The 27,203-nt window shown below is 37.7% G+C and overlaps 1 protein-coding gene across 19 annotated transcripts in view; it reads left to right on the forward strand.

Annotated features, from left to right (window-relative positions):
- Positions 1-27,203, forward strand: part of TTC3 (tetratricopeptide repeat domain 3) — a 102,021-nt gene that overhangs the window by 586 nt on the left and 74,232 nt on the right. For 4 of the 19 annotated variants that reach the window (XM_039857726.1, XM_039857734.1, XM_039857728.1 and 1 more), the window contains exons 1-10: positions 9,841-9,980; positions 10,488-10,642; positions 11,409-11,451; positions 11,768-11,918; positions 12,347-12,434; positions 13,313-13,366; positions 14,373-14,493; positions 16,148-16,233; positions 17,237-17,331; positions 18,453-18,515. The exons of 5 other annotated variants lie outside the window; for them this stretch is intronic. In XM_039857726.1, coding sequence (XP_039713660.1) covers positions 9,878-9,980; positions 10,488-10,642; positions 11,409-11,451; positions 11,768-11,918; positions 12,347-12,434; positions 13,313-13,366; positions 14,373-14,493; positions 16,148-16,233; positions 17,237-17,331; positions 18,453-18,515 — 959 coding nt within the window. In that variant the 5' untranslated portion in view covers positions 9,841-9,877. Of the gene's footprint in view, positions 1-7,528; positions 7,937-9,839; positions 9,981-10,487; positions 10,643-11,408; positions 11,452-11,767; positions 11,919-12,346; positions 12,435-13,312; positions 13,367-14,372; positions 14,494-16,147; positions 16,234-17,236; positions 17,332-18,452; positions 18,516-27,203 lie in introns of those variants that run through there. 10 more of the 19 variants (XM_039857730.1, XM_039857727.1, XM_039857731.1 and 7 more) reach the window with 6 other exon arrangements.

The following is a 27,203-nucleotide window of genomic DNA, read 5'->3' on the forward strand; positions in this document are numbered from 1 at the left end:
CCGAGGTGTGCGCGTCCCCAGCGCGCGTGGCCGCGCCTCCTGCAGTCGTGACCTTCGCCTGGAGCGTCGCCCGCCCGGGTGGGCGTTCTCGGGTGTCTCCTCGCGCGCGCGCCGGGTCTGGGTCCTGTCGAGGACGTCATCTGCTGTGTGCGGGTTTTCGTTCGCGAACGTCGTCTCGTGTTTTGTGTCCTATGTGTGCGCCACCTGTTTTCGTGGGAATGGCAGCCGCGTCCAGAGGCGGCGCCTCGGATCCCTGAGGAGGAAAACGGGAGGCGAAATTCCCCCAGCGCTCGCCCCTCCCCCGCGCCTCTTCGGAGCATCCTCGCTCTCCTGAGGCTAATGGGGACGGGGGACCGCAGCGCGTCTGGCCAGCTGCTGCATAGTGTTCACTACGTCAGGCGTGGCCTTTCGAGCCAGATTGTTCATAAGGGGTGGGGGGCAAGGACCAAAAATCGAGCCGAGATGTAGGTGAATTTGGGCTGGTACCAGTGCGGCGCCCTAGAGGCACCCTAGACACCCAGAGACTCCTTCCAAAATATATGCACTTGCCAACTGCGCAGTAGGTTCTAGCCGACCCTGGCGTTCTTGGTCATACGTAACGGTTCATGTAGTGTTTTATGGAGTTCACCAAAATTATCTTTTGATTTGCCCAGCATCCTGACAAGAGAAAGGAGACTTTTTTCCAGATTTTACTCCTCCCCCGGGAGCAGTTTCCTCATAGTTACAGCTCTGGTTAGGACATTTTTTATTACGAGTAATTAGCGTTGTAGTCTAAGGGAAATGGGATTTATTATAAGGATACGTAGGGAAAGAAATTGCTAACCCATTAGGGACTCAGCTGCTGCTCCTCTTGCTCAAAGGTCCGTGCTTTGCGCGCAAGCTGCGATTTGGTGCCTGTTTCTCTGTTCATTTGCTCAATTTTCTTACTCTTGCTTAATTTTACTTTATTTTTAAATTTCTGGAATGCTTCATATATACAGTAAAGAGGGGGGCATCTAATCCATGACTCAGGTTTACAGATGTAAATATTTTGCCAAATTTACTTCAGATCCTTTAAAAAATAAAATAAAAATTGCAGTTAATGGGTGGTGGTTTCCGTTCCTCTCTCTCCTTTCCTGGAGAGCCACCGTGTTCAGGTTTGTGCATATTTTATACTTGGATCATGGTGAATCCATAAACAATAATATAGTGTTGTTTCTTAAACTTTAATGGTATGAAACGATGTGTCCTTTTTGCAACTTGCTTTTTTCGATCAGCATTACATTTTGAGATTTATATACAAATAAATTAGATAATTGTGTTATCTTTGGTTCATTCATTTTAATCGCTGGTATAGAATTCCATTGTATGAATATACCATAATTTATCCATTTCCCTATTGATGAACTTTGAAGTAGTTTCTGGTTTTTGACTCTAAAAACGATCCTGTAATAAACATCTTTGTACTTGTCTGCTTGTACACACATTTGGAATTTTGTCTGGGAAATACACCCAGTAGTAGAATGGGTTGGTAGTAGGATATGTGCATGTTCAACTTAACCAAATATCACAGAAGCTCTCAAAGTGGTTGTACTAATTTTCACTCTCACTGGTATTGAGGATGCCCATTTCCTCACATCCTTGCTAACAGTTTATGTTATGAGACTTTTACATTTTTGCCTTCTCTTTACTGACCAGCTTCCTTATAACTTTAGCTTGCCGCTTAATTTGGCTTTTGCTCTAGCCGGTGTGTCAGCCTATGGGTTCATCTGTCACAGCTAATTGGCTCAGTCTATCTCATTCGGTCCTCATAAGATTAATTCCATTTATTTTGTACTTAATGTATGTCAGTTCCTATGGTTGATGTAAAGATGGTAATTTTCACAGTATATATGCCTCTAGTGGCAGGTGAGGTGATTTTAATTAAATACGTTTTTCATATAAATGGTTTTTTGAAATCTTTTTTCTCTTTAATGTAATATTTAATACAGTCAATGTATATGTAATCTACATGCAAGTTGTGAAACAAAGCAATTAAACAAACACCTGTCAATCCACCACTCAATCTAATAAAAATGACCCATATTGAATGTGCTCACTTCCAGTTACTACTGTCCTGACTTGTGTCATTCCTTGCTTTTTAAAAATAATTTTGTCAGATATGTTTACATCCCTCAACAATGTATTATATGATTTCTCTTGTTTTTGAGTTAAAAAGGAAGTACTGGATACAGTTTTCTGAGACTTACTTATTTCATTCAATGTTATGTTTCTAAGAGTCACTGATAATTGAGTATAGATGTGTCCTTAGTTTTCTCTGCTGTGTAATATTCCACAGGCGAATATAACACAGCGTATGCATTCTTTTGTTGATGGACATTTTGGTTCTTTCTATGTTTTGCTATTAAGATTCTTGTACATATCCTTGGTACACAGTTGCGAGAATTTCTCTAATTTTAACACCGGATATATGATCTCCAGAAGAACAATGAATTTTTTAGGGAGTACTTGAGCACAAGGGATACTAGTAAATCAATTTATAGATCCTTAAATTCTGAGTGTACTTCTAAAATTGGTAATGCCTGAGTCCTTCTGCTTCTACTTTCCCACCTTCTCTTTCACAGTGGCACTTCTATGTTATATAAGGAAGGCATACCTCTCACCTACATGGAATCTTATTAGGGCATTGCCCCAAATAGAAATACTCCACAGAAAACAAAGGCATAATTTAAAATACAGCGTATAGTGTTATAGAAAGCCTCTTTTAATCTAAGCACTTTCCATCTTAAGAGCTGCTTTTCCAAAAATTTTTACTTATGTTTAATTATCAGCATGTATAGTTATTTTTTTATTAGCTCGATGCTATGATAATTATAACAATTTAAACCAATGATATGTCAGTTTTATTTTAAAATGTCACTGATACTCTAGAAATTCATCTTTTGTAATTATTTAAACTTAGGCTGAAATTTTTAGGTGTCATATTAAAGTGTAAAGAGTATGTAATTTTTAAAAGCATTTTGGTGATTTGCAGTAAAAAAAAAAAGCTTTGGAATACCACTGTGGTAAGCTATTTGCTAGAAGTAGAATTGCTAGAGTATGAAGTATAAATATTCAACTTTATAAAATGATACCAAATTGTTTTCTGAAGTGGTCGTACCAGCTTGTATTTAGGTCAGTAGTTTTGTCAATTTATATGCTTTGATGAGCTGTGCGTAAAAGTTACAATTGACCTATATCCTCACCAACACTCGTTATCTACAGACTTCTTAATATTTGCCAAATGGGTTTGAAATGATGCCTCATTGTAGTTTTAATTTTCATTTCTTTGATTGTTAAACAGTTTGAGCATCTTTCATATATTTATGAAGCGTCTGCTTTCCTTTTCTGAAATACCTGGTCATATCTTATACCCATTTTTCTATTGGATTGTCTTTTAAAACTAATAAACTGGTAACACTGACTCTTTATTATATGCACTGTAAATATCTTCTTCCAGTTCATGGCCTGTCTTTCACTCTTTATGGTGTGTTCTGGTGAACAGAAATTCTTATTTTTAATGTAATCTAATTGGAAATTTCCTCTACCCCCGGATTATATTGTTTTTGTTTTTGTTTTTTTAAGTTTTAAAGTGCCTTTCAGATTTCAGTTCATAATCTATTTGGTATTGAATTTTGTGTATGGCGTGAGGCAGTGAGGCACATTCACTCCCCCCTCCTCCAACAAGGCTGCAGTTGTCCTCATACCTGCTGAATGACCAGACCCTCTGTTCCCCAGTCATCTGCTGAACCACTTTATGTGTGTAGTTTCTATATGCATGGGTTTGTTCCTGGCTCACCTTTCTCTGCCACTTGTCCATCTCTGCGTTGATACCACTATCATAATTATTAATGCTATAGCTTTACCAGACATCTTGATATCAGGACTTGAGTCTCAGCTGTTCTTGGACCTTCGTTCTTGTTTTAAGAATCAACTTGTCACATGACATGAAATCTCTGAAAATTAATTGGAATTGATTGAATCGATTTGGGGGAGAATTGAAATCTTTTAAAATTTTTTAACCTTCCTGAGAATGTGGTATGTATTTCCATATATTTAGGTTTTAATGTCTTTTAATATAGTTTTGTAATTTTCTCCATATAGATCTAACACTTTTAAATGTTGATTCCGATGTATTTTGTTGCTATTGTAAATAGTGTTGTTTAAGATTCTGTTTTCTGTTTATTGTTAGTAAATAGACATTTAATGGATTTTTTTATATTGATCTTTAGTGATCCACTTGATAAACTTCTATATCTTTTTTGTAATTCTTCTGGGTTTCTATGTGGATAATTATATCATTTGCAAATAGTGATGAAATTGGATTAAATTTTGGCCTAACTAGTTCTTTCTGTTATATTTTTGTTTTTTAGTTCATTGGTATCTTTTCTTTTTTTATATAATTTGGTTCTCTCTATTTTCTCTTAAATTTTTTTTTTGTCTTAATATGCTGGAATGGTTTTAGATCTATGTTAAATGGAAGTGATCATGGTTTATCATTAGAAGTGATTATATTGGGCATATGTGTCTCGTTCCTGAGTTTAAAGGGAGTGTCCCCATTACAAATGTTTGTTATGAGTTTATGTAGATTATTAAATTAGAGAAGTTTTTGTATTTTGTCACACGCTTTTCTGCATCTATTGAGAAGATCTTGTGGTTTTTCTCCTTTAGTCTGTTGAATGTAATGGATTCCAATTACTACATTTTAAAATTCTTAATTCTTACATTCTTTCCTGAGATAAACCCAAATAGATCTTGGTGAATTGTCTTTTTTGTGAGTTACTGGGTCGAGTTTGCTAATATTTTACTTAGGATTTTTGTATCTGTTCATAAACGAAATCACCTGTCATTTTTCTTTCTTAACCATCTAGTCTGATTTTGGTATTAAGGTTACACATGCCTTATCCCAGTTAGAGAATATGTTCTCTTTTTCGCTATGTTGTGACCCTTTCCATGCCTAATTTCGCTTGTTGCCCTTAGGATTTGTTTTGTCTACCCCACCTTTCTTTTGGAGATAATTTACTTGAAATATTCTTTTTCTTCTTTTTACTGTTACTTTTTTTTTTTTAATCTACATTTTAGGTGTCTCTCGTAAAGAACACGATGCTGGATTTTTCTTTTAATCCAGTCAGACAATTTATGTTTTTTATTTGGTATTTTTAAGAAGTTAGTTCAAGTCTCTTGGTGATCAGCAGTTTTTATCTAAAATTATTTTTATTTTATCCTTCTTGAGAGATTATTTTGAGGGGTATACAATTCTAGATTGATAGTTTATTTTCTGTTTGCATAGTGAATATATTATTTTACATGCAAAGTCTGCTGCCAGTTTTATTTATGCTTCTTTGCTGCCAGTTTTATTTATGCTTCTTTGAAGAAAATATTCTTTTTCCTTTGGCTACACTGGATTTTCTGTCTTTGATATTATGACATTTCACTTCTAAGTCTAGCTGGAGATTACTTTTTATTTATCTTCTTTTGGATACACGTATTTCCTGATTTTGAATTTTGTTTTTCATGAGATCTAGAAGATTCTCTATTCTTTAAATATTGTCTCTCTTTGATTTTATCTTTTCTGACATTTAACTGGATGTATATGTTTTAAACTATTTCCAGATCACTTTTTATCTTTCATATATTTCATTTCCTTGACTCTTTGTCAGAATTTTTGATGTTGGGTAATTTCTTCAGGCACATCTTCTAGTTCATCAATTTTCTCTTCAAATCTTTTTTTTTTATTTTACTTTTAACAACTATATTTTAAATTTCTAAAGTTTCACTTGGTTCTTTTTTAGATATGCCCAGTCATTTTTTATAGTCTGATGTTGCTTATATTTTTCAAACTGTGGGTATTCTTTAGACTATGGCCATCCCAATGTCTGATGTCCTTTGGGGTCTAAAGCTATTGCTTGTTTTTTTCTGTTGTCTCTCCATCATGGTGAGTTATCACCTCTTGTGCTCAGTGATCTCTTATGAACTTCTGTTTGATTGATCTTTCTCTTTGATAATCTTGAGAGTCTGATTGGGGGTCCTTTCCTTCTCATAGGATTTGTGTCAGCTTTGGCTGGGCTCAAGGAGCTTCATGGGACTGCTCTTCAGTTCCCTCATTTTGCTTCTGGTCCAGGGCTCAATGTCCTGATCTCATTGTTCTTGCCATTACTACGTTACTTGTAAGCTTAGTTCTAGCTAGAGGTTTGTTTCTTTTGGCGGGGTAGGAAGGATGGCTTTAAATGTTCTCTATTTCTATGAACTCAGCAAAGTGAAAAAATTTTTAAGTCGAGGACCCACTTTGTTTTGCAGAGAACCCCTCATAAGTTCATCATAGCTGACGAGATTAGAAGTCATTTACTTTAACAATTTAATTTTAGTAATATGTTTTCGTTTGTATTAGGAAAAAAGTCCTGTCCTATCAAACATAAGATTTCTTGGTGATATCAAATTTTCTGTTAAAACAAGTTTACATCTAAGTTAAAAGTTGAGTTATTCTAAAGAAAAATATTAAATAACAGTACAGGTGACAAGTGGATTTGGCAGTTTTCTGCCTGGGGGAATGTCATTAAAAAATTGGGGAAACACTGAGCTAGGAAACCTGGATGAGTAGGGCACAGCCTAACCTCTGGACCCATAGTGAACCTACAGAGATAAACCTGTGAAGACCAAATAGTGTGAACACTGCTGTCAAAAGATATGGGCAGGGTGCTCTGGGCTTACAGAGAAGGGATGCAGAAATAGACTTGGTGGTAGCAAGAAGATCAGGAAACGCTTCCTAGAATCCAGTATTAAGGGCTGGTAGGCATTAGGCTGCTGCAGAATAAGGTTTAAGAATGCAAGCAGTTGAATGACTGGCTTGTAAGTTGAGTGTCAGAGTGACTGGAGACAAAAGCAGGAAAAGGATCATAGAGGTCTTCTATGCTGTAGTATGGAGTTCGGACTTTATTCTGAAGATGAAGAGAAGCTATTGAATGATTTTAAGCAGTAAAATGTTATGATCAGTGTTTTAGAGGATGCCAAGATTGAAGACAAGTCACCAGTTAGGAGACTGCTCGTTCATTTAGTTCAGAGGAGAAGAGATGAAGCTGCAACTAAGGCAGTGGCAACGGGCATGAAAGGGTGTGCGCGTGCTAATTTGAGATTTCTTAGGGGAGTGGAAATGACAGGATTTTGTGGAGAGTTGTGTAGAAATGTTGAAAGAGACTGGGGCGCCTAGATTGACCCCGAGTTTCTAGTTTGGGTAACCAGGTGACATTACAGAGTAGTTAACTGATTACGTACAGAAAGAGGAAAGAACTTAGTTTCCTTTGTTTTTGAGGAAAAAGATTTGTTTGTTTTTGAACTTAATTGAATTTGAGAGGCTTGTAGGACATCTTGGTCAAGATCCAGTAGCAGTTGTCTGGGAGGGTCCAGAAGTCATGAGATGGAAGAAATTGGGAGTCTTCAGCATTTGACATTTTAGTTGTTGTGTGCTATAGTGCAGTATGATAATCTATAGAGGTACATAGGTAAACACTTAAAAATTTTTGAATAGTTAGGAATTTAATGTGTATGAAAAACATAAATTGTACATCAAACCTATGATATTGTGGCCGTTATCACTTATGCCAAGTGAAGCCAATAAAAGAGAAATACCAAGTAAATAAAAATACATGTGATATGTGGAAATGGCAAAAATCATGGCGAAGCACTGCAAATGATGGAGGTTCAGAAAGTGCTCTTTTAAAAGCCATAGGTGTGTGGATAAGGTCACCCAAGGAGAGAGTAAGTGTGAAAAGAAAAGAGTTGACATTTGGGTGGCGGGGAATGGAGATGAAGAGCCCGTGGAGACTGAGGAAGAGCAGCCAGAAGAATAGGAGGACCAGGAGAAGATGGTCTTTGGAGTCCAGATGAAGAGTTCTGAGGAGGAGGAAGTGGTCGACAGCGTCAAGTAAGTTGTAAGCTGAAAAGTGCTCTTTGGACTTAGCAATTAAGGTAGACCATTTAGCTGGAAGCATCCAAGCAGTGGATTTTAAAAAATACTTATCTGATATTAATGTTAACGTTAGCTGATGTTTACAGCATTATCTATATGCCACGTACGGTTCTAAGCACTTTAAATATGTTAACTGATTAATCAGGTAGGTAGTACTGCTCTCTTCATTTGATACGTGAGGAAATTGAAGCACAGATAGGTTAACTTACTTGCCCGAGATCACACACTCAGGGAGTGGGGACCCCAGGGTCAGGCCCAGGTAGTCTGGTTCCAGAGCCCGTGCTCTCAATCACTGTGCCACGGCACCTCTCTGCTTAAAACAAAATAGGAAATGAGAATTACACCAGTGTTGTAATCACACTGTAGTTGGTGAAGGTGTGACATTGGCGAGATCTGCCAGGCTGTTACATCACCGAGGCCCAGTCTGCCGGTCTTGAGCATGGTAACTGTATTGTGATGTTGTAATCGATGCCATGATGGTGACATGTGGGCTGTGACAGGCAATTCCTGGCTCTTCTGTATTTCTGTACAAAAAATGTTTGTAAGACAAATGTGTTTAAAAGCATGTATTTCCCAGGATAGCATATGCTCCATATCAGATGCCATACTTTGGGTGCTAAAATGTGTTTGTCTTTTTCCAGTCATTGTTCACTTTTGGAGTTAAATTCTAAACTGTGGAAATGTTGTTCATCCAGGCCAGGTCAGGTTCCAGAAGTTACCCGTAACCAGTCTGTTGCGGAAGGTCACCAATGACCATACTGAAGTGGAAATCCAATTGTAGGAAACCGAAAGTAAATGGGAATGGAGGATTTGAATGAGAGAAAAGGGAAGAAAATTTTTTTTTACTTTGAGGGATGTCTGTGGCAAGAGATAGGGAGACAGGAGCTGTAAGGACTCTTCCGTTGTGGTCGAAGAGCTAATCAGAGTTAAAGATTTGAAAACTGGGTTAGGCCTGGGCGGTGATCCGAGGTGTGTCCTTGGGAAGGAATAGCTTTGGTGAGGTGGGCAGTGACGTTCGTGTTAGTTGAGGAGGTTGGTAAACTGCAAGGCTAGCGTCTTGAGGGCGTCGTCTACTGGGCTTTGGAGTTCCTAGGATGATGATAGATTTTAGAGAAGAGAGGGGAGCAGTCTGAACTAGTTGCCAGTGCTCTTAAACGTAACAACAACCAACAGGTAACTAGGTGGCAATGACAAGGAAAAGTAGATATAATACAGTGTTTTAGAGGACAGACTGGAATCAGAGGACTTAGGTTTGAATCCTTCCTAACTTGGTGACTTTAAGCAAATTACTTAATTTTACCAAAAATGTTTCCCATTTGTATGGTGATGATGGTAATTGGGCCTGAGAAGATTTGCTGTGAGGATAAATAAGATGCATGTAAAATATTTGGTACAGTGTGTGATAAGTAGTACAACTAGTTGGCTAGGAAGTCTGTTCTTCACTGATGTTGTGAGGTTTTCATACAACAAATTGGACAGAATGAGAAGGACTAAAGAAACAGATTTGTGTTTCAAGAACTGATGGTGGTCTTGCTTAGGAAAAAAAATTGGTTTGTCCTAACGATAGTGGGACAACATTGGTGAAACTGTAAAAAATGATGTTAATGACGGTGCTGTGATGACAGGAAAAGCCATTCCTTGGGCAAGAATTAGTAAGAAAATGCATTTTTCAGTGATATTTAGGTTGTCTAGCTTTTCTCTGATAGCTATAAATCTTTATCATTTAACTTCAGGGAAAAAACCTTAGTCTGAAACTCCAGCCCTAATTCCTCTTTTCCCCCATGGAAGTAATTATTTTTCAAACGCTTTGGTAACGTGGGGGTTTTTGCCCACTTTGCAATCTCGCAGTGCTGACTGCATTAGGAGCAGCGACTGTTAGGAAGACGGAAGACCTGGATGCGGCCGTGGGGAATTAAGAGATTGACAGACTCGTGCTGTACCACTTCAGCTCTGCCCCTTGGCCCAGGACAGACACACACTGAGGGATGGACAGGAGAATGTGAGCGGCTGATGGGAAACTTTCCTCAGTGCAGTCAGGATTTAGTTCCTGCCAGGAGATTGAGAATGCAGCAGGGTGTAGGTATGGGGGAAAAGTATTTCACAGGATACAGTGAAAGCAAATGTGTAAAAGGGCAACAGTGGAAAGATGTTTTCTGATCATTCAGCAAACACTTGAGGCTTACCATGTGCTAGGCACATTCAGAGATGAATGAGATTCCTTTAATTATCCTCCATCTAAAGGAGATGTGTAAACTGATAGAGTAGATATGGGGACTCCGGACCTGAGGAAAGAAGAAATAGAATAAACTGGTATTTGAAGAGAGTCAGGGGGAAAGAGTTGCAGAGTGAGTGAGGATCTTTCAGAGCTCAGTGTTCCTTTTGGAATTATTTCCTTGGGGCACAAATTCCAAATGTTTTTCTAAAATGCTAGAGAAGCCAGGAGAGCTGCTTCTCAGAGAATCTTAGGTGATTTGATTACCGATTCAGGTTTGTGCTGTTTCTTTAGCATGGTGTACCATGGACGACTTTGCCCTGGGAGATTTCATTGTAGACGATTATGCCTTGTTGGAAGATTACCCGTATGTGGACGATTGTGTCTTTGCTCCTGAATTTGTATCCGATGATTATGTTCGTGTGACTCAACTTTATTGTGATGGGGTGGTAAGTAGATTTGTTAACTTTTTGGTTTTTATATTTTATCTGTCTTTTTAAAGGTTTTTTTAAATTGAGGTATAATTAACATATAACATAGTTTCAGGTGTACAACATAATTCAATATATGTATATTGTGAAATCACCATAAAAAGTCTAGATAACATCCATTACTAATTAATATCCATTATCACGCAGTTGCCGTTTTTTTCTTGTGATGAGAATTTTTAAGATTTACTTCTTAAAAAAAATTATTTTTCAGTTACAGTTGAAATTCAGTATTCTTTTATATTTGTTTCAGGTGTCTAGCATAGTAGTTACACATTTATGTAACTTAGGAAGTGAGCCCCCGCATTAGTCTAGTACCCACCTGACACCATACGTAGTTATTGCAATATCGTCGACTGTAATTTCTGTGCTGTATTTCACATCCATGGGACTCTTTGTAACTGCCAGTTTGTATTTCTTAATCCCTTCATGTTTTCACCCTAAGATTTCTTAAAGGTGTTTAACTTAGAGCTGTCCGAGTAAAGATGTTTAGTGTTGTGTGAGATTTTGTAGGGAGGTATTCATGCTGCTGCAGAGGTGATTTCAGGAGGGGAAGTGAGCAGTCCCTCAACCACAAGAATGTGCAGTGTCACAGAATGACCGATGACAGACGATTAGAAAAGCTCTCAGGGAGAGCCCAAGACACTAATAATCCTTACATTAAGAATCAAGAACTGTACTTTTGCATCTTACCAGATGAATCAAATATATATTTTTTTCTTTTTAGGGTCGGCAATATAAAGATTATGCCCGAAGTGAGAGGAATTTAGGTGAGTACATTGGTATTTTAATTTTAATTTGTTGAAAGACTGTATCAGGGGAAGTTCATTTATTCACATCAACATAGCAACTTATATACCTCTTAAAAGTTTATTCTTCCTATACTTTTTCACTAGAAACCAAAACCTTTCTTTTTTAAAATAACATTTTACCTAACTCTGAAATATTCTTAATATCTAACAGGTTAAAATATTTCATCTATTCATTTCTTACCTTTTATCCATTTTTGCTTTTTTTTGTATTAACTGTTGATTCGTTCTAAAATGAGGCACAAAATATTAATTTAAAACTTTTTTTTAAATTAAGAATTTGACATCTGCAATATGTGGTGTAGTAAGCCAATTTCTGTCCTGCGAGATTACTGTGATGCCATTAAAATATACATCTTCTGGCCACTTCTGTTTCAACATCAGCATAGTTCGATGATATCACGGTTGCATCCCTGCGTGGAGGCCACGTAAGTTGTTACGTGTTTCTCATTTTGTACGGACAGTGGTAAGCCCATACTGAGGGATCCCAGGTACAACGAAAGGCTTGCTCTCCTTGGCTGTTGAATGAGCAGAAAAAGTTAATACTTGGGATTCAGATAGGAATGAATCATTATGGTAATATTATATATAACAAATGAATTTCTGAAGAGAATTAGTAAATTTCAAACTGAGAAAGGCAAAATGAATGTTCATAAATGTCAGCATTGTAGTACAGAAGAAAGGAAAAGGTATAGTATTTTTATCCACTTAAACAACTTACTGTTACGTGGAGTACAGAAACAGAAAACTTATTTTTCAAATAGTTATAAATTGAGGTGTAACATGTTAAGTATGAAGTTCAATGAATTTTTACATATGAGAACCTAATCTTTTAAAAAATAAATTTGTCTTTAAGCAATTCTCATTCTTGTGAGATAAGTTTGAAGAAGTTACAACATCTTGAGCTAATGGAAGATATTGTGGATTTGGCAAAGAAAGTTGTGGTAAGTGATAGAATATGGCTGCCCCCCCTCTTATTTAAAGATTATAAATAAGTACATGGTGTCAGGCCCGTATTACTAAGTTGTGACGATTAACAGGTAATGGTTTTAGTTTGGGGTAATGTAAGATTATTCCGCTGTCCATGATTTTGTGCTCTGTATTTGAGAGATCAGGTAGATGACTGTTTTCTTGGTTCTGATATGATATGATGAGAACCAGCACTGCTTATTGTCATTAAAAGATAGAAATTAGGATTTGTCACAAACGAAAGTGTGCTCCTGGTTTGCAGAAGCCTTTGTCACAGGTTCTGAAAGTGATGGGTTCTATCTCGGAACATAAAATCATGTCGCTGTCCCCAGCACTACAACAAATATTTTTTCTATGGGGTAATCTTTATCATGTCGTATTTGAGGAGGCTCCCTTCACTACACTGAAGGTTTTTATTTTCCTTGAAAGCTATTTGATACTTTTTCTTATTTCAGTTGATTATGGAGCCAAGTGTTTTTCTTGGTATTATTCTCATTGCAAACTTAAATTTAGAAAGGGCATTCTGATGTTTATTTCCTAGTGGTAATCCTTGGCCAGTAACTTGTATTAGCCAATATATTTTTATAAAAAAATCTAGGTATAATTAAGTTTAAAATTCATACATCTGGAAGTTACACTAAGTCATTTTGTCATTAGAATCCAATGTAAGTATTTCTAGATTCTTGTTTTAGGGTCAGTAAGAGGTAAATTTGGCATGAAAGTGCCTGTAGGAAGTAGACTGCTATGTATATATGTATTCCTAAAATGCAGGATTTTCATGTGCACTGGAAAATTCAAATATAATTGACTGAATAAGGAGAAAAATGTGTTCTTGTTTTGTTTTGTTTTGCAGAATGATTCATTCTTTATCGGAGGCTTGCTGAGAATTGGTTATAAAATAGAAAATGTAAGTGTTAAACTCAGGAGCCCAGCACAGCCACTATGAGTGAATGGCAGGCATCTCACTGCTCATTGCTCACGTGCCGGGTCCACATTGTCAGTGCTTTACATACAGTCTTCGGTAGTATCGATTTCTGTATTTTGCTTAAGCACTCTCCTTGTTTTGGGAGTTTGTATCATTTTCATTTTTCCTCCATATATGTAATGTAGTTTGAGCCTCTTTTATTAGTTGATTCTTTTTTCAATTTTAGATTATTTACTTACCTGACGTATGTTCTCCCAAATGAAATTAAGTCCCAGTATGAACATGTTTTGATATATAATTACTAAACAATCTCCAGATACAATGATAAACCAATTTTTAATGCTATTGGTAACATAAATTTCTGCATGTTTCCCTTAAGCCTGGCACCAGCATTGTTAACTCTACTATTTAATTTCTGAAGTCATTTCGGACACTAGAAGTACAAATAAAGTTTCTGTAAACTCTCGACCCTTCGTGAAGATCTTTGCATCGCGTGCTCACTTATCTGCCCAGCCACGCCCTCCACTTGTTATCTCTTTATTTTTCTGTGTGCCACAGACCATTTAAAATACATAGTCCCTTTAGTGAACCTTAACCTATACCTTTAATCTGGGGGTCGGGAGAGAAGTCCTAGTTTAGATGAGATCTGAGACCCCATGTTCACCTAGTATTATTGTACTCTTCTGCTGTCTAGGGCTGCCTCTGGCCAGGTTGTAGACCTCAGCTTCCAGGTCTATAACATGTAGGAGCTTATTGAGCTCTGAGGGTAGCCCAGGGTGACCTGAAGATGCAACATACACGAGTCCATGGTATCTGTTAACTTGTATGTTGGGATCCAGCTATTCTGGATTCTGTGCTAAAGTAATAAAAATAGGTGGTTGTATAAGATTTGTATTAAAAATCTGAAATACTGTATAAATCGATAATGCTACATGTACTTTTATAATTAATGCCCAAATCATATTCTGCATCTCTCTTTTTGAAACAGAAAATCTTGGCAATGGAAGAAGCTTTGAATTGGGTGAAATACACAGGCGATGTAACAATTCTCCCTAAGTTAGGAGCAGTCGACAATTGTTGGTCATTGTTAAGTATTTTTTTTACTGAATGTAAGTATAAATGCTTTAAATACTTGACTCAGTTTTTAAAGGTATTATTTGGGAAAATGGAATATGTAATTATGTGATTTCTTATTTATCTTAGGATTAAAAAAAATGTTTTCCTCTTGTAAAAGAAACGCTCGCATAAGAGAACTTTAACCTCGTAGTTAGTTTTATATTCTGTATTTCCTGTCTTAATGATTTCTGTGACATACTTTTACAAATTTTACCAGAGAAAGCAACCACGACTGGGCTCATGTATTCTCAGTCATAGAAGAAATAAGTAATAGAGTTAAGGTTATAATTTTCCAAATGACTCTTATTTTTATGTATGTTGAAACTGCCTTATATATATATTTTTGTGGAATACTTTTTGGTAAAGTATTTGAATGTCAGTGATGTTCTTATGGTATTGTTATAGGAATCTTGAAATGGCATATTTGGCTTTTTAGTAGATGATGACTGATAATTTGCCATCTCCAGTGAGAAAGAGGGCAAATTTTGTACTATATTGACCCAAGCGTTAGAGAGAAATTAAGCTTAAACATGAAGACAGGTTCTTCTGATAGGTTTATTAGACACTGGGCTGTATTAAGGTGGTTCTCTGTTCTGGAGGCCTTTAATTATAGGCTAGATTTTGTGGTAGAAGTAGAGGAGCAATATCGTGTATCAGGCACCCAGGTGGGCTCGTTTTTGCCCCTCTCTGTTCTCCTTTATAATAACCCTGCAAGGTGGCTGTTGTTTTCTATTTGGGAAATGAGCAAGCTGAGGCTTTGAGGGGTTATTTCTGCAGTCTAGCAAGTAATAGAACCTAGATGGGAAGTCAGGTTCCTTCGATCTCAAAGCCCAGATTTTCATCCTATAACCTTGCTCTTTCCCTTTGTATTACTTTATTTGGTTACTTTCCCAAGTCTGTCCTTGAATCATAAATTTTAGGCACTCCTTTCACCCTTGAAATGAATGTGTTTGTCTAGAGGCATAACTATGTTTTTATTGCAATAAAATTGTTATTATTTACCACTTTAGAAAAATCTTTATTATAGTATAGCCTAAATACAGAAGATGAAGTCTGGTAAACTTTTAACATAAGTTTTGATTATTATCTACAGCATTTTAATTAGCGTATTAAATTCACATAAGCATCGTGTTTCAAATAAAGTCTCATTTTAACATTTCATTCATGAGAGTCCATTGTTGAATTAAGACATTTTGAATTCTTCATTTGTTATATTAAATACATTTTAGAAAGTAGTTTTATAGGACAGGTTTTTTTTTTCAGGCATTTTTATGAACATTGTGCCAGGTACACACCATAGGTGCTCAGATATGTTTGTTGAATTGACTCGAATCATTATGAAGTCCACTTGGAATGTATTGTGATAGAGCATTTGTTGTAACGACAGTTAGAACTAATGTTAAAAAACACTCGTTTATTAATGCTAGAAATAAAACTGATTAGATTCATGGCAAGCGATGAATCTAATGTTATCAGTTGTTTATTTTTAAATATATTGATACATGTAAAAGATTACAAAAACATGTTATTTAGAAAGTATACTATAATGAACTTTATGGACTCACCTAACCTAAGAATTAGAACATTAACACCACAAATTTTTTTTAAATAAATGTTCTCTCACTCTCTCCTAAAAATAAAATTTAGACAAATATCACATAACTAAAGTTGTAACAGAAAACTGCAATATGCTTGAAGAATTTAAAAGTCAAAGTTGTGCGGAGTGTATAGAGGTGAGAATAAATATTTACTTGTAAATATATTTTAAGATTTATGTGTTAGAACTTTTATTAACACTCAAAGAAAGTTCAGTAAAACTGACAACACATAAGGAATTACTGTAAAGTTCAATAATGTGTTTGAGGGAAAAGTTTAATAAATTCTGATTGAATTTTTTTGGAAAGGAAATAGCATCTTGATGAGAATTTTCTAATGTTATAGGTTTTAAAGAGTTAATAAAAAATTAAACTTTGTTTTTTTTTAAACTAAAAGGCTTTTAATTAGTTGAGTAAATATTTTCTTTGGTAACAGCTTTATTGAGATGTAATTCACATGCCATACAATTCACTCATAAGAAATATGATTGTAACTAAATTTTTAACAAAGGATTTAGGAAAACATTTAATGTTCTATTTAATGTTCTCTAAAGCCATTCAGATGATCCAGTTTATTTTATTTAATTTATTTATTTTGAAACTTTGAGTGTTTGAAGTGAAAAGTTTCAGTTATATCTGGAGCATCTTTGATTTCCTTTTGATTTTCTTGTTAACTGGCCTTGTTCTTTTTGGCAATTAATCTAAACTTGCCTATTCGTGTTATTGATTGATATATTGTAAGCATTCAGGTGTATTGAATAATATAGTATTTTCTAAACTAAAATTAAAATTCTATCTTGCATTTTTCTCCCTACCATATGGCAGAGCAGACCTAATAAGGTATATATAAAAGTGGGCCTGCCAAGAACTGTAGGCAGGGGGTCAGCTGTTAGCAGTTATTTATAATGTGATGATTTTGTTTAGTTTTTAATGTTCCTTTAACAAAGTTAACATTGAGTTATTAGAGACACTTTACATATACCAAAATATTAAGTATTATATTCTCATTTTTTACATAAATAATCCCCTGGGTTATTTCTGATATCAAAGATAGAAACCCAGGTTTATTTTTCCTAGGTATAGGGGTTCTTGATTGTCTTTGCAGTTAATTGATGGGTCTTCTTTCACCTTGGTTTCTCAGCAAGGAGAACTAATGAAAATAAAAGGAAATGAAGAGTTTTCCAAAGAAAGATTTGATGTAGCTATTCTCTATTACACCAGAGCCATTGAATATAGGTAAGAGCTAAACAGAACAATGAGATCCTTTTTATGTGGCAGATCAAGTTAGAATGTAGTCAGGAGACATAAAAGCAAGATGAGGAATTGAAGAGCATCTTTACTTGCTATGCAGACAGATTTTCTTACTGTTAGGCATTAGAAGCATTAGAGATGGTCTGAGTATATGAACTCAATCGAATAGTATAACTGAAGCAAGTCAGGCCAGATTGTGAATATATAGTTCTGCCCTGCCCTGTTTTCTTTCAAGCTTTCTAGTACAGATTCCTCTGTTCTTTCTTGTTTTCATTTTGCCTTCAACAAGTTTCTTCCACGTTATTAACTGATCAGAAAGGGTTAGTTACTAATAATGAAGACGTCATCCATTCGGGTTTTTACTTTCTAAAAGAGTAACAGTTGGAATTATTGAGAATGCACATGTTCTCTCTACCTCCTATTTGCTCGGCTGGTAGAATTTGATAGCATTCCTGCAAATGTGCCTCACACTTGGCTCCTGCGACATCTTAGCTGGACCTCCAATATGGTAGCAGCCTTATTGGGGGTGCTGTAGACAGCTACTCCTTTGCAGTCTCCGCAGGGAATGAGTGAATCAAGGTAGCATGACACATTTGAAAGGCTGCAGCCTGTTCTTCTGAGGAGGAGATGGAAGAAAGGAGAAGTAAGTTCCACCACACATAGTCAGACAAAATGAGAGCAAAACGTGAAATGAAGCTGTAAAATTACTGTTGCAGTCTACAGACTTCCAGGTTCTTTGTGTAGGTGGCGCAGTGCTGACTATGTGAGCAATCCTGTCCTCTACAGTTAGGGCGAACTCGTAGTTTGCTAGCTTTTTAATGTATCTCATTTGATTCTCACCACAGCTCTGTGAGCTAGTCTGAAAAAGTGGAACCATGTTCATTTTGAATACAGGGAAGTTGAGGAGGATTGCAAAAAAAATACTCAGGTAAAAAGTGAAGAAACTAGGACTTAGCCAGCTAGGACTTCAAATCCTACATTCTTTCTGCTCTGCCACACAAATGTAAAGGTTTTGAAAAATTTTCATGCCTTATGTCTTTTCTATATACTTTTTGTTAGTTTCATATGTAATGTGCTTTACTGACTAAACATTATTTCTTTTAAAGTCCTGAAAATCATCTTCTTTATGGTAACCGAGCTCTTTGTTTTCTTCGCACTGGACAGTTCAGGTCAGTTGGTTAGAGTCCCCTCATCATTGAACTATTACGCTAACTACCTGTTTTTGAGAAATATTTCTGTTTTGCAGGTATGCAAGAAAATCCTTCAGTAGTTCTTTGGCAGAAATAGTTTAATGGTTAAAAGAGGGCTCTAAGCTATGTGTGTAATAACAACAGTGACAGCAGCAGCTATTCTGATTGAGTGGAGCAGTATTTTAAGTACTTTACATATGCCGTGTAATTCTCCCAGCACTTTTAATAGGTACATGTTATTCTCCACGTTTACATTTGGACAGACTCGTACCAGTAGTGAGTAGTGATACCAGCATTTTGAACACAGAGTCTTATCTGACGATGTTAAAGTCTGTGTTTCTAACACCTATAATATATTACCTCCTTTTGCTCAATTATGTAGTTCTGGAAGAAGAATTTTTGCTGTATTTGTTACATCTGTTTATCCTGGTATGAAATAATTAAGTAAATGTCCTTCATAAATGAAAGAAAAATTTAATGGTTTAATTATGAGTGAAATCATAATTCTTAGTTCCTTATGTTGAACTGAGTTTTTACTTATTAGTTGAGAAAGATTGTTGCCACTGTACCATGATTTTGTTGTCCCTCAGTTTAAAATCCTTAGGCATAAATTATAAGCATTAATGTTGAGCAGCATAGACTATCATACCTAATTTATGTCCTGCCTTACTGTAAGAAGGGTTTAGGGTGGCTTCAAGTGTACATCCACTCAGTTATAGAATAGTCAAAACAAAACAACTAAAAGAACCAGGGTAGACCCTGAGATTCTCAGAAGAAAGGAGCAGAGGCCTGAGGTCCTGCTTAGTTATTAATTATAATCCATATTTGCGTCTGACCTTTCTGTTGCCCAAAATAAAAAGAGAAAACCTGAGAAATTATATGATTCTGTCCATGAAGAAAGAGGACACCAGTTGCTCAGGTAAAACTGTTTTCCTGGTGTTTAGTTCTGGAAGAAATTTCTTAAATGGCTTTCAGGTGATAAGATTTGAGGGATGGAGGGAGTAAAGGAGAACCTCAGCAGCACTCCTGTTCATAGCAAAAATCTCCCTGACAGGGTTTCACAAATAATTTTTTTCGTGACATGTCATGATAGTAGATAGTGTAATGTCAGTTGTTTTTCGTTGAAAACAGTGTTGGGATGTGGGAGGGTGGGGATGGGGAAGATGGTATGTTCCAAGTTTGTAGCTTTGAAAAGTAACATTTTTTATGTTTTTCTTTTATCATAAACAGAAAGCATTCCCATGGTAGAAAATTTGGAAAATACAAGAGTTTAAAAGAGAAGAAAATAAAAACCACCAGTAATCCAACACCTCGGAGAATACCACTGTATTAACGTTATGCAGCTTTTAGATGGCTTAAGCCGTGGATAACCGAGGCTGTCTAGACTAGAGGAATGGATGGGCTTGACAGTCTCCCACCAGTACCACTGTCCTCGCCTGGTTCTCGCAAGGAATGAGCTGCAAATGTCTTTAGGTTATTGCCTCGCTAGGTCCAGAATTGCAGATATATCTTATGCTGTTTGAAGGTGAATCTGTGCTTTCAACCTGAGTAGGTTGGCCGCTTGCGAAAGTCGAGGCGCCTGTCTGAAACCTCGAGTGGGCAGAAGGTCATTCATTCTGCATAGGGGCGCTCCAAGAGCTAAGGCAAACCAGGGTGTTTCTGCGCTCTCGTGAGTGTTGAATGCTAGACACTGAAGGAGGATCCTTCTAAAACTCTGCTGCAAAGGATATGTATCCAGGTAGAAATACAGAAGCCAGCTAGCCCGGTGAAATGAAGGTCAAGGGCAGTGTTGTGCATCTATCCTTGTACTTCCTTCTTGACGGTCTTGCTTGTGGTTCAGCACCACTGAGGTTTTCAGTAGAAGCAGGTCAGCAGCATTTCCTTCGTAGGCAGTCACCAGGATGTTTAGGATACCTATCACTGTCAGAAGCCTTATGTCACCCTGGTTTTTCTGGTGTTTCCCACCTTCTCACACATGGTTTATATGACTTTCTTAGTATCATAGGGATAATGTTTTCTGAGACCACAGCACATATAACTCCCGACCAAGAGAGTAAATGATGTGGCTTCAGAAAATAACACGTTGCCTGTAATTCAGGAGTGCCACTGACACAGGAGGACACATGTCCTTTAGTTGAGTCACCAGGGTTGAGGTCTTTTGGTGCTCTTACATCTGAGGGTTGGTAGAGCTGTCATGGGACTCTGGCTGAGCATCTCTGGAATAGACGGGGCTAAAGCATCCCAGTTTCCTGGCACTTCATGCATATTAACTCACAAAAACCTCATAACCTTGTGAGGTAGGTGCTGCTCTCCATTGCTGAGGAAATAGGAATGGGGAGGTCAAACAAAGTGTCATCGAACAGTAGGTGGGTGTGATAAAGCCAGTCTTCAAACCCAGGTGGCCCGGATGTAGAGTTTCTACTGTTAATCACTGTGGGAAGATGGTGGTAGAATCAAAGGGCAGTGTGAAAGCTGGAAAAATAATTAATGGTCTAAATAGTCAATAAATACGATCATCTTTACGGGACATGCAGGTTAAAAACTACAAGTCTCTTTCATACCTATCACATTGGCAAAAATTTAAATAAACTCATTATTCAAGTGTTTGAGAGGATGCGGGACAAAGGAAACTTTCATACTCGGCTGGAGAAGTGTAAATTGGTGCCATCACTCTGGAGAGCAATTGGCAAGGTGAAGATGCGCGCTCTACAGCCCCCGCCCAACTCAAACGTGTACCCGAGAAGATGCGTGCCAGGCTTCTCTGTAGCGTCGCTCATAAGAGTACAAAACTGAAACAACCTAAATGTCCATCAGTAGGGGAATGGATAAATAAATCATGGTATATTCATACAGTGGAATTCTGTGCAGCAGTTAAAGTGAATGCAACGTCGAATGAAAAAGCAAGTTGCGGAATTTGTTGCCATTCATATAATTAAAAATATGCAAAATGATACGCATATCCATAATTAATATGTGTTAAAAAATGTTATAAAATACATGGGCGTGTTAAAACCAGATGAGTGGCTGTCTCTGGGGAGGGAAGGAGATGGGAAAGTGGTACCCAGTAGATGTCAACTGTAACAAACTTCTGCAAAAAGGTCTGAAGTAAATGTGGCAAAATGTTAAGCTTTTGATAAGCTGGTACATGGGTGTTCATTATGTTGATGTTATTCTCTGTACTTTTATGCACACTCAAAATATTTGATAAAAAGCAACACTATAATTAAAACTACATATGATAAGATGGGAAAAAAAACCAGTGATCACTAAGTATCAGGGATAAAGTGAGTGAAAAATAATCTTGAAAGGAGAGAAACCTAAGTACTTAAGTCCAATGGTGGGGTACCTGAGGTGATGCATGTGTGCGGAAAATGCTTCATTCAGAAATGGTCACGGTGGTGGAAGTTTTAAATGTCAAAGTCACACAGTTTGTAAATCAGTCCACCTTTGGGTGAATATAGGTGAGTTCATGAGCCAATCAGAACCCTTATCGTGTACCAGCAGTCTGCCAACCTTACATTTGGGAAATAATGGGAAACACGGGAGCGGGTTTGGAGTGAGTGGGCGGGTGGAAATGTGCCACTGTCTGCGGCAGCTTCTCCCTGCTGTGTCCTGCAGCTGAGGAACGTCCAGTGCGTTCCGGAACCTGGCTCGGATGAGATGTGCTTGTACTCTCGTCTGCTAGAAGTTCACTTTTCAAATACTGTTGGGTGGTTAAGGGCATTTTGAGTGATAATTGTAATAGAAGTTATTCGAAACTTCGATGTTAGAGGAAAATCTAGAAAAAGGAATTAGGCATATCTATAGCTTCTATAGAAGCTATAAGATTAGGCTCTGCCTGCTTATTTAATTCATTCTTGTGGGACTCACATGTGGAAAAAATCGAATTCTTTGGTGGGATGTGATAAACTGGTAGAGAGGGTGTAATTGGAGAAAGGGAAAGCTTACCCTTGGATGTTTTTTGAATTTACTTTGGAAAATTATAGAATTTTTAAACTTGGTATTTGCTTTGACCTTTTAGTATTTAATTATCCATCATATAATAGTCCCTTCTGTTAGATCCAACTTGTGATTAATAGTGGGCAGATAGAGTTTAAAACCCCTGTCTATTTTTTTCTGAGTTTCTCTGAGGCTAGAGGTATGAATCAACTCAGTTGTATGTTCTGTGAGAATTTAAAAATCCTCGTGTGTGTGGGCGCATTAGTATGAGTGTAGTGGTTTGATGAGTTATTCAGTCTGCTCACTTAACTCCTGCGGTGTCTTCATTTTCATTGATTTTGCTTTTGAAGAAAACATATGTTTTTTTCAGTCTTCCTTGGCGTGCACCCCCTTAAAAACGCACATTGGAAAAAGTTGAGTGAAAAAGGATAAACTGAAAACCGTTGCCCAGCTGAGACCCCTACCTTGATTCTGTCTTCAGATGCTTGCGTATTTCTCTAATATTTCATGCCTGTGCAGGCACTTGGTGTGTCAAACCAAATGCAGTTGCTGTTTTTATAAATCAATTTAGGGAGTTTCGTGTTGTTCGAGGTAATGTATGTTTCTTAACATGGGTAGGAGCATACTATGCACATCATTGTACATGCTGCTTTTTTACGTGTAAATATTGGAGCATGTTGCATATCAGTGTAAGTGAAGACCTGTCCTTATTCATGGCTGCAGTCTTTTACTCAGTGGATTACGTGTGCTTTAGTTTGTATTAGAATGTAGATAATTTCCAGGTTAAAAAATTATGTGTAGCTCTGTAATGATTATCCTTTTACTTATGTTGTATACTCAGGTGCAAGTATATCTGTAGGATAAATTCCTGATGAATTTTTTTTACTTGGATTGAGAGAGCATATATAATTTAATTTTCTGACACTAACTTTTGATTTTAAATGTATATGTTTATTCAGTCGGTGTTTTTTAGTCACTGTGTGTTTGGTAGTGAGTGACCAGCCATCACATCTGAATCCTGCTTTCGTTGCATTGTAAGATCTAGAAACTTGGGGAGTGGTATTGTTATTTCTTTGTTGGTCTTGTCAGGCCCTGAAAGTGATGACTGGCAGGTGGGCAGGCAGTGATAACGCTTTTATGGCTTGTAAAGTTCTTATGTACTTGTATATTGTGGTTTGAGAGAGTCAATTAATAGCATTTCCTTCCCCTCCCAAGATCGGAATCAGTTAAGAGAGGGAAGCTGAAGACAGGCACGCTGTGGTCCAGTCTCACCTCCGTTACTGGTACAGTTGTTGGAGAATAGGGCCTTAAGTCTGAGAGCCAAGTGACTTGTTATTAGTTCCCCTGTGGCCACAGACTGAACTAGGCAACAGGGACCTGTGTGAACTTTAAGCTTGGAGGAAAAGGGAATGCTGTGTTAGGTGGGTCTTTAAGATAAGATTCCAGAGTGAGAAAAATGAGAGGCCAGGCCACATACGATTATGCCCCTCCCCCTCCATGTATCCCCCAGGAAAAGTTAGGGTGGGGCGAGGAGAGAGCTTAAGAGAGATTAATCTAGCAAATCCACATGGAATTCAGAGGAGGGGGAAATAGGGTTCTTTCCTAACCTTTTAGGGCAGATGGTAGCATACCGTGTATGAAGAAATAGGTGCCAGGGCTGGAGGAGTAAAAACACTTGCCCATGCGACATTTAATAAATTGGAGCAATTAGGCTAGAACTGTTTCTTACCTTCCACTCAATCCTGTCACCACTAGATCACACACAGTCTTCAAGAGTTAACAACTACTTGCATCTTGTGAGTTTTCCCATTTTCATAGGTATGTTCTGCCAGGTATTACTGCCACTAAAGTCACACCTGCACTGCTGATCCCGGCTGTAGTGTCAGTAACGCCATATGATTCAGTACGCCCACTTTGCTTCAGTCACAGAATGTGGTCATGTGCTAATAAGTATGAAAATGTTAGTATTAACGTACATTTATATTAAGTACTGTGACATTTATAATACATGCGATTATTATGACAATACTATGGTTATAGATATAATAAATGTAAATCGCATAATAAACATTCAACATTGACTTAGCAGGTATTATTGGGTTCTGTTTATGGATAGGTGAGAAATGAACAAGACCAGACATCGTGCTGATTCTAGACAGTGGGCCAGCCATGTGCAGGCCTGTGGTGGGCAGGACACGTTGCATTCTTGGAATTAACTGTGCCAAGTGGCATGAACACAGAAGGGGGACGAGGTGGTCAGAGGCTAGAACAAGGAGGGTCTCAGCTGTTGGCCTTTAACAGGATCAAGAAGAGTAAAGGCTTTAAACTGAGGAGACAGCATGGTTAGTACCTTAAAAGACAGTCTAGCTGCAGTGGGGAGAGTGGGTTTGGAGGGGACGCAGCATGAATGTGAGTTGGGAGGCGTACTTTAGGCCAGAGATGATGGTGGCTTGGAGCGGCAACAGTAGCAGTGGACGTGGAGAAGTGGAAGGATTTGAAATATTTTGGAGATAAAATTGACAAATCACTTACGGTTTGATGTTGGGAAGCGAGGGCGAAGGCAGTGTTTGGAACTGTTCTGAGGTTTCTGCCTTTTGCAGCTTCATGGGTTCTCAGCCCGCTCTCTGACACTGGGATCCCTGGAATAGGTACATTTTAAGGGAGTAGAACGTGATCATTGGACATGCTAAATTGAAGTGCTCTTGGAGGATGCAAATTGGATTGTTGTATAGGCAGTGAATTATATGGGTCTGGTCTAAAGGAGAGGTTTAGGCAGGAGACAAATATTTGGGATAGTTAACCCAGATTAAGTTGCAGATGTGGGGGTGATTGCTTCAGGAATCACCACACGTTGGCATCACTTGAGCGTTGAAGAACTCCCCCTATCCCCCACCCCGGTGCAAGATTCTGATTTAATTAATTGGGCATCGAGCTTTTAGTGCTGATGTGCAACCAAGGTTGAGACCCACTGGTCTAGAGAGCCTGAGCTGAGATAAGATAAGCAAGTAGGACTGAGCCTTGAGGGACACAAGTCGTGGCCAATTAGGCAAGGGTGAACCTGCACAGGAAACTATTAAGAGGTTGCCAGAGATGGGAGGAAAGTCTATGGTTTATGGACGTGAGTGAAAGAGTGGCTAGCGGTACCTGTTGCTGCTGTGAAGCCATATGGAATTCGGATTTAGCGGTGTGGACATCAGTTAGTTACCATAGGGGGAGGTATTAGTGGGAAGCTTGGCACAGAAGCCAGGTTGGAGTGGCTTCAGAAGTGAGAGTGAGGAAATGGGACAGCTGTTGGTGGGCAGCGGATAAAGGAGTTTGAGGGGAGAGGTAGTGAGGAACACAAAAGGTATGCCATCATATTAGGATGTTACGGCTGCAAGTAGCAAAACTGACTTAACCGGTTTTAATGGTGAAGAAAATGTACCTCCTTCAGAAGCTCCAGAGGAAGATGGCTCCAGGGTTGTCATCGAAGACCTAGGTTTTTTTTCCAGCCATGCTGTGTGACTTGGACTTCTGGCTGCTGCCTCAGGATGTCAGGATGGCTCCTGTAATCTAGACATCAGACCGGATATTACAATCTCCAGCCAAAGGATGACTTGTAATCTCAAAAAAAAAATCACCCAAACAAAAAACTACAAATCCTGAAATGTGTACAATTCATAAATAAATATGTTGGATTTTCAGAATCCCAACAACTGTAACCAGCAGCACCCAGACCACAGCCCCAGTACCCCCGATGTCCCCTTGTTCCTCCTAGTCACTGCCCACCTCCTCCTCCAGGATAACTACTATCCTGACTTCTGACATCGTAGGTTGGTTTTGCCTGTTTTTGTGCAATTTAAACAATCATATAGCATGTGCTCTTTCACGTTTGGCTTTCAGCATTATTTTTGAGATCCATAGTGTTGCATGTAGTTGTAAACTGTTCATCTATTGCATGAATATACCACATTTTATCCATTCTTTTGTTGATGGGCATTTGGGTACTTTCCAGTATTTGGCTTTCAGATGGTGTCATCGTGACCACATGTATTCATTTTTTGTTGAGCATATAATCAAGGAGTGGAGTTGCTGAGATGGAGGTCATGCTTATGTTTAGCTTTTGGACATAATTTCCAATGTGGTTGTGTGAGTTTATACTCCTGCCAGCAGCATATGAGAATTTCAGTTCCACATCTTCACTAACACTTACTATTTTGTGTCATTTCAGTTAGACGTTCCAGTGGGCGTGTAGTGATGCAGCACTGTGATTTTAATTTGCATTATGTTGGTTAAGAATTTTTAAGTTGAACATCTTCATATGCTTGGGTTTTCTCTTTGTGGAGTGCCTATTTGAATCTTTTGCTATTTTTAAAAAATTTTTAAGTCGAATGTCTTAATTCATTACTAGTTTTTTTTTTTTTAACTCTGGATATGAGTCATTGTCAGATATATGAATTTCAAATATCTTCTTAACACTCTGGCTTGCCTTTTCACTCTTAATGTTTTATTTTCACAAACAAGTTACTGATTTTAATATCGTACAGTTTATTGTTTCCTTTAGGGTAAGCACTTCTTGTGTTTTGTTTATAATCTCTGCTGGCTCAAATGTCACCAAAATGTTCTGTTTCTTCTGAAAGCTTGATTGTTTAACTTTGGTACTTAGATCTATAGTCCATCTGGAACTGGTTTCTGTATTTAGTGTGAGGCAGAGCTTAAGATTCATATGAATGTCCAGTTGACACAGCA

Source organism: Pteropus medius, unplaced genomic scaffold, assembly GCF_902729225.1.
Source record: "Pteropus medius unplaced genomic scaffold, Ma_sr-lr_union100, whole genome shotgun sequence".
NCBI lineage: Eukaryota > Metazoa > Chordata > Mammalia > Chiroptera > Pteropodidae > Pteropus > Pteropus medius.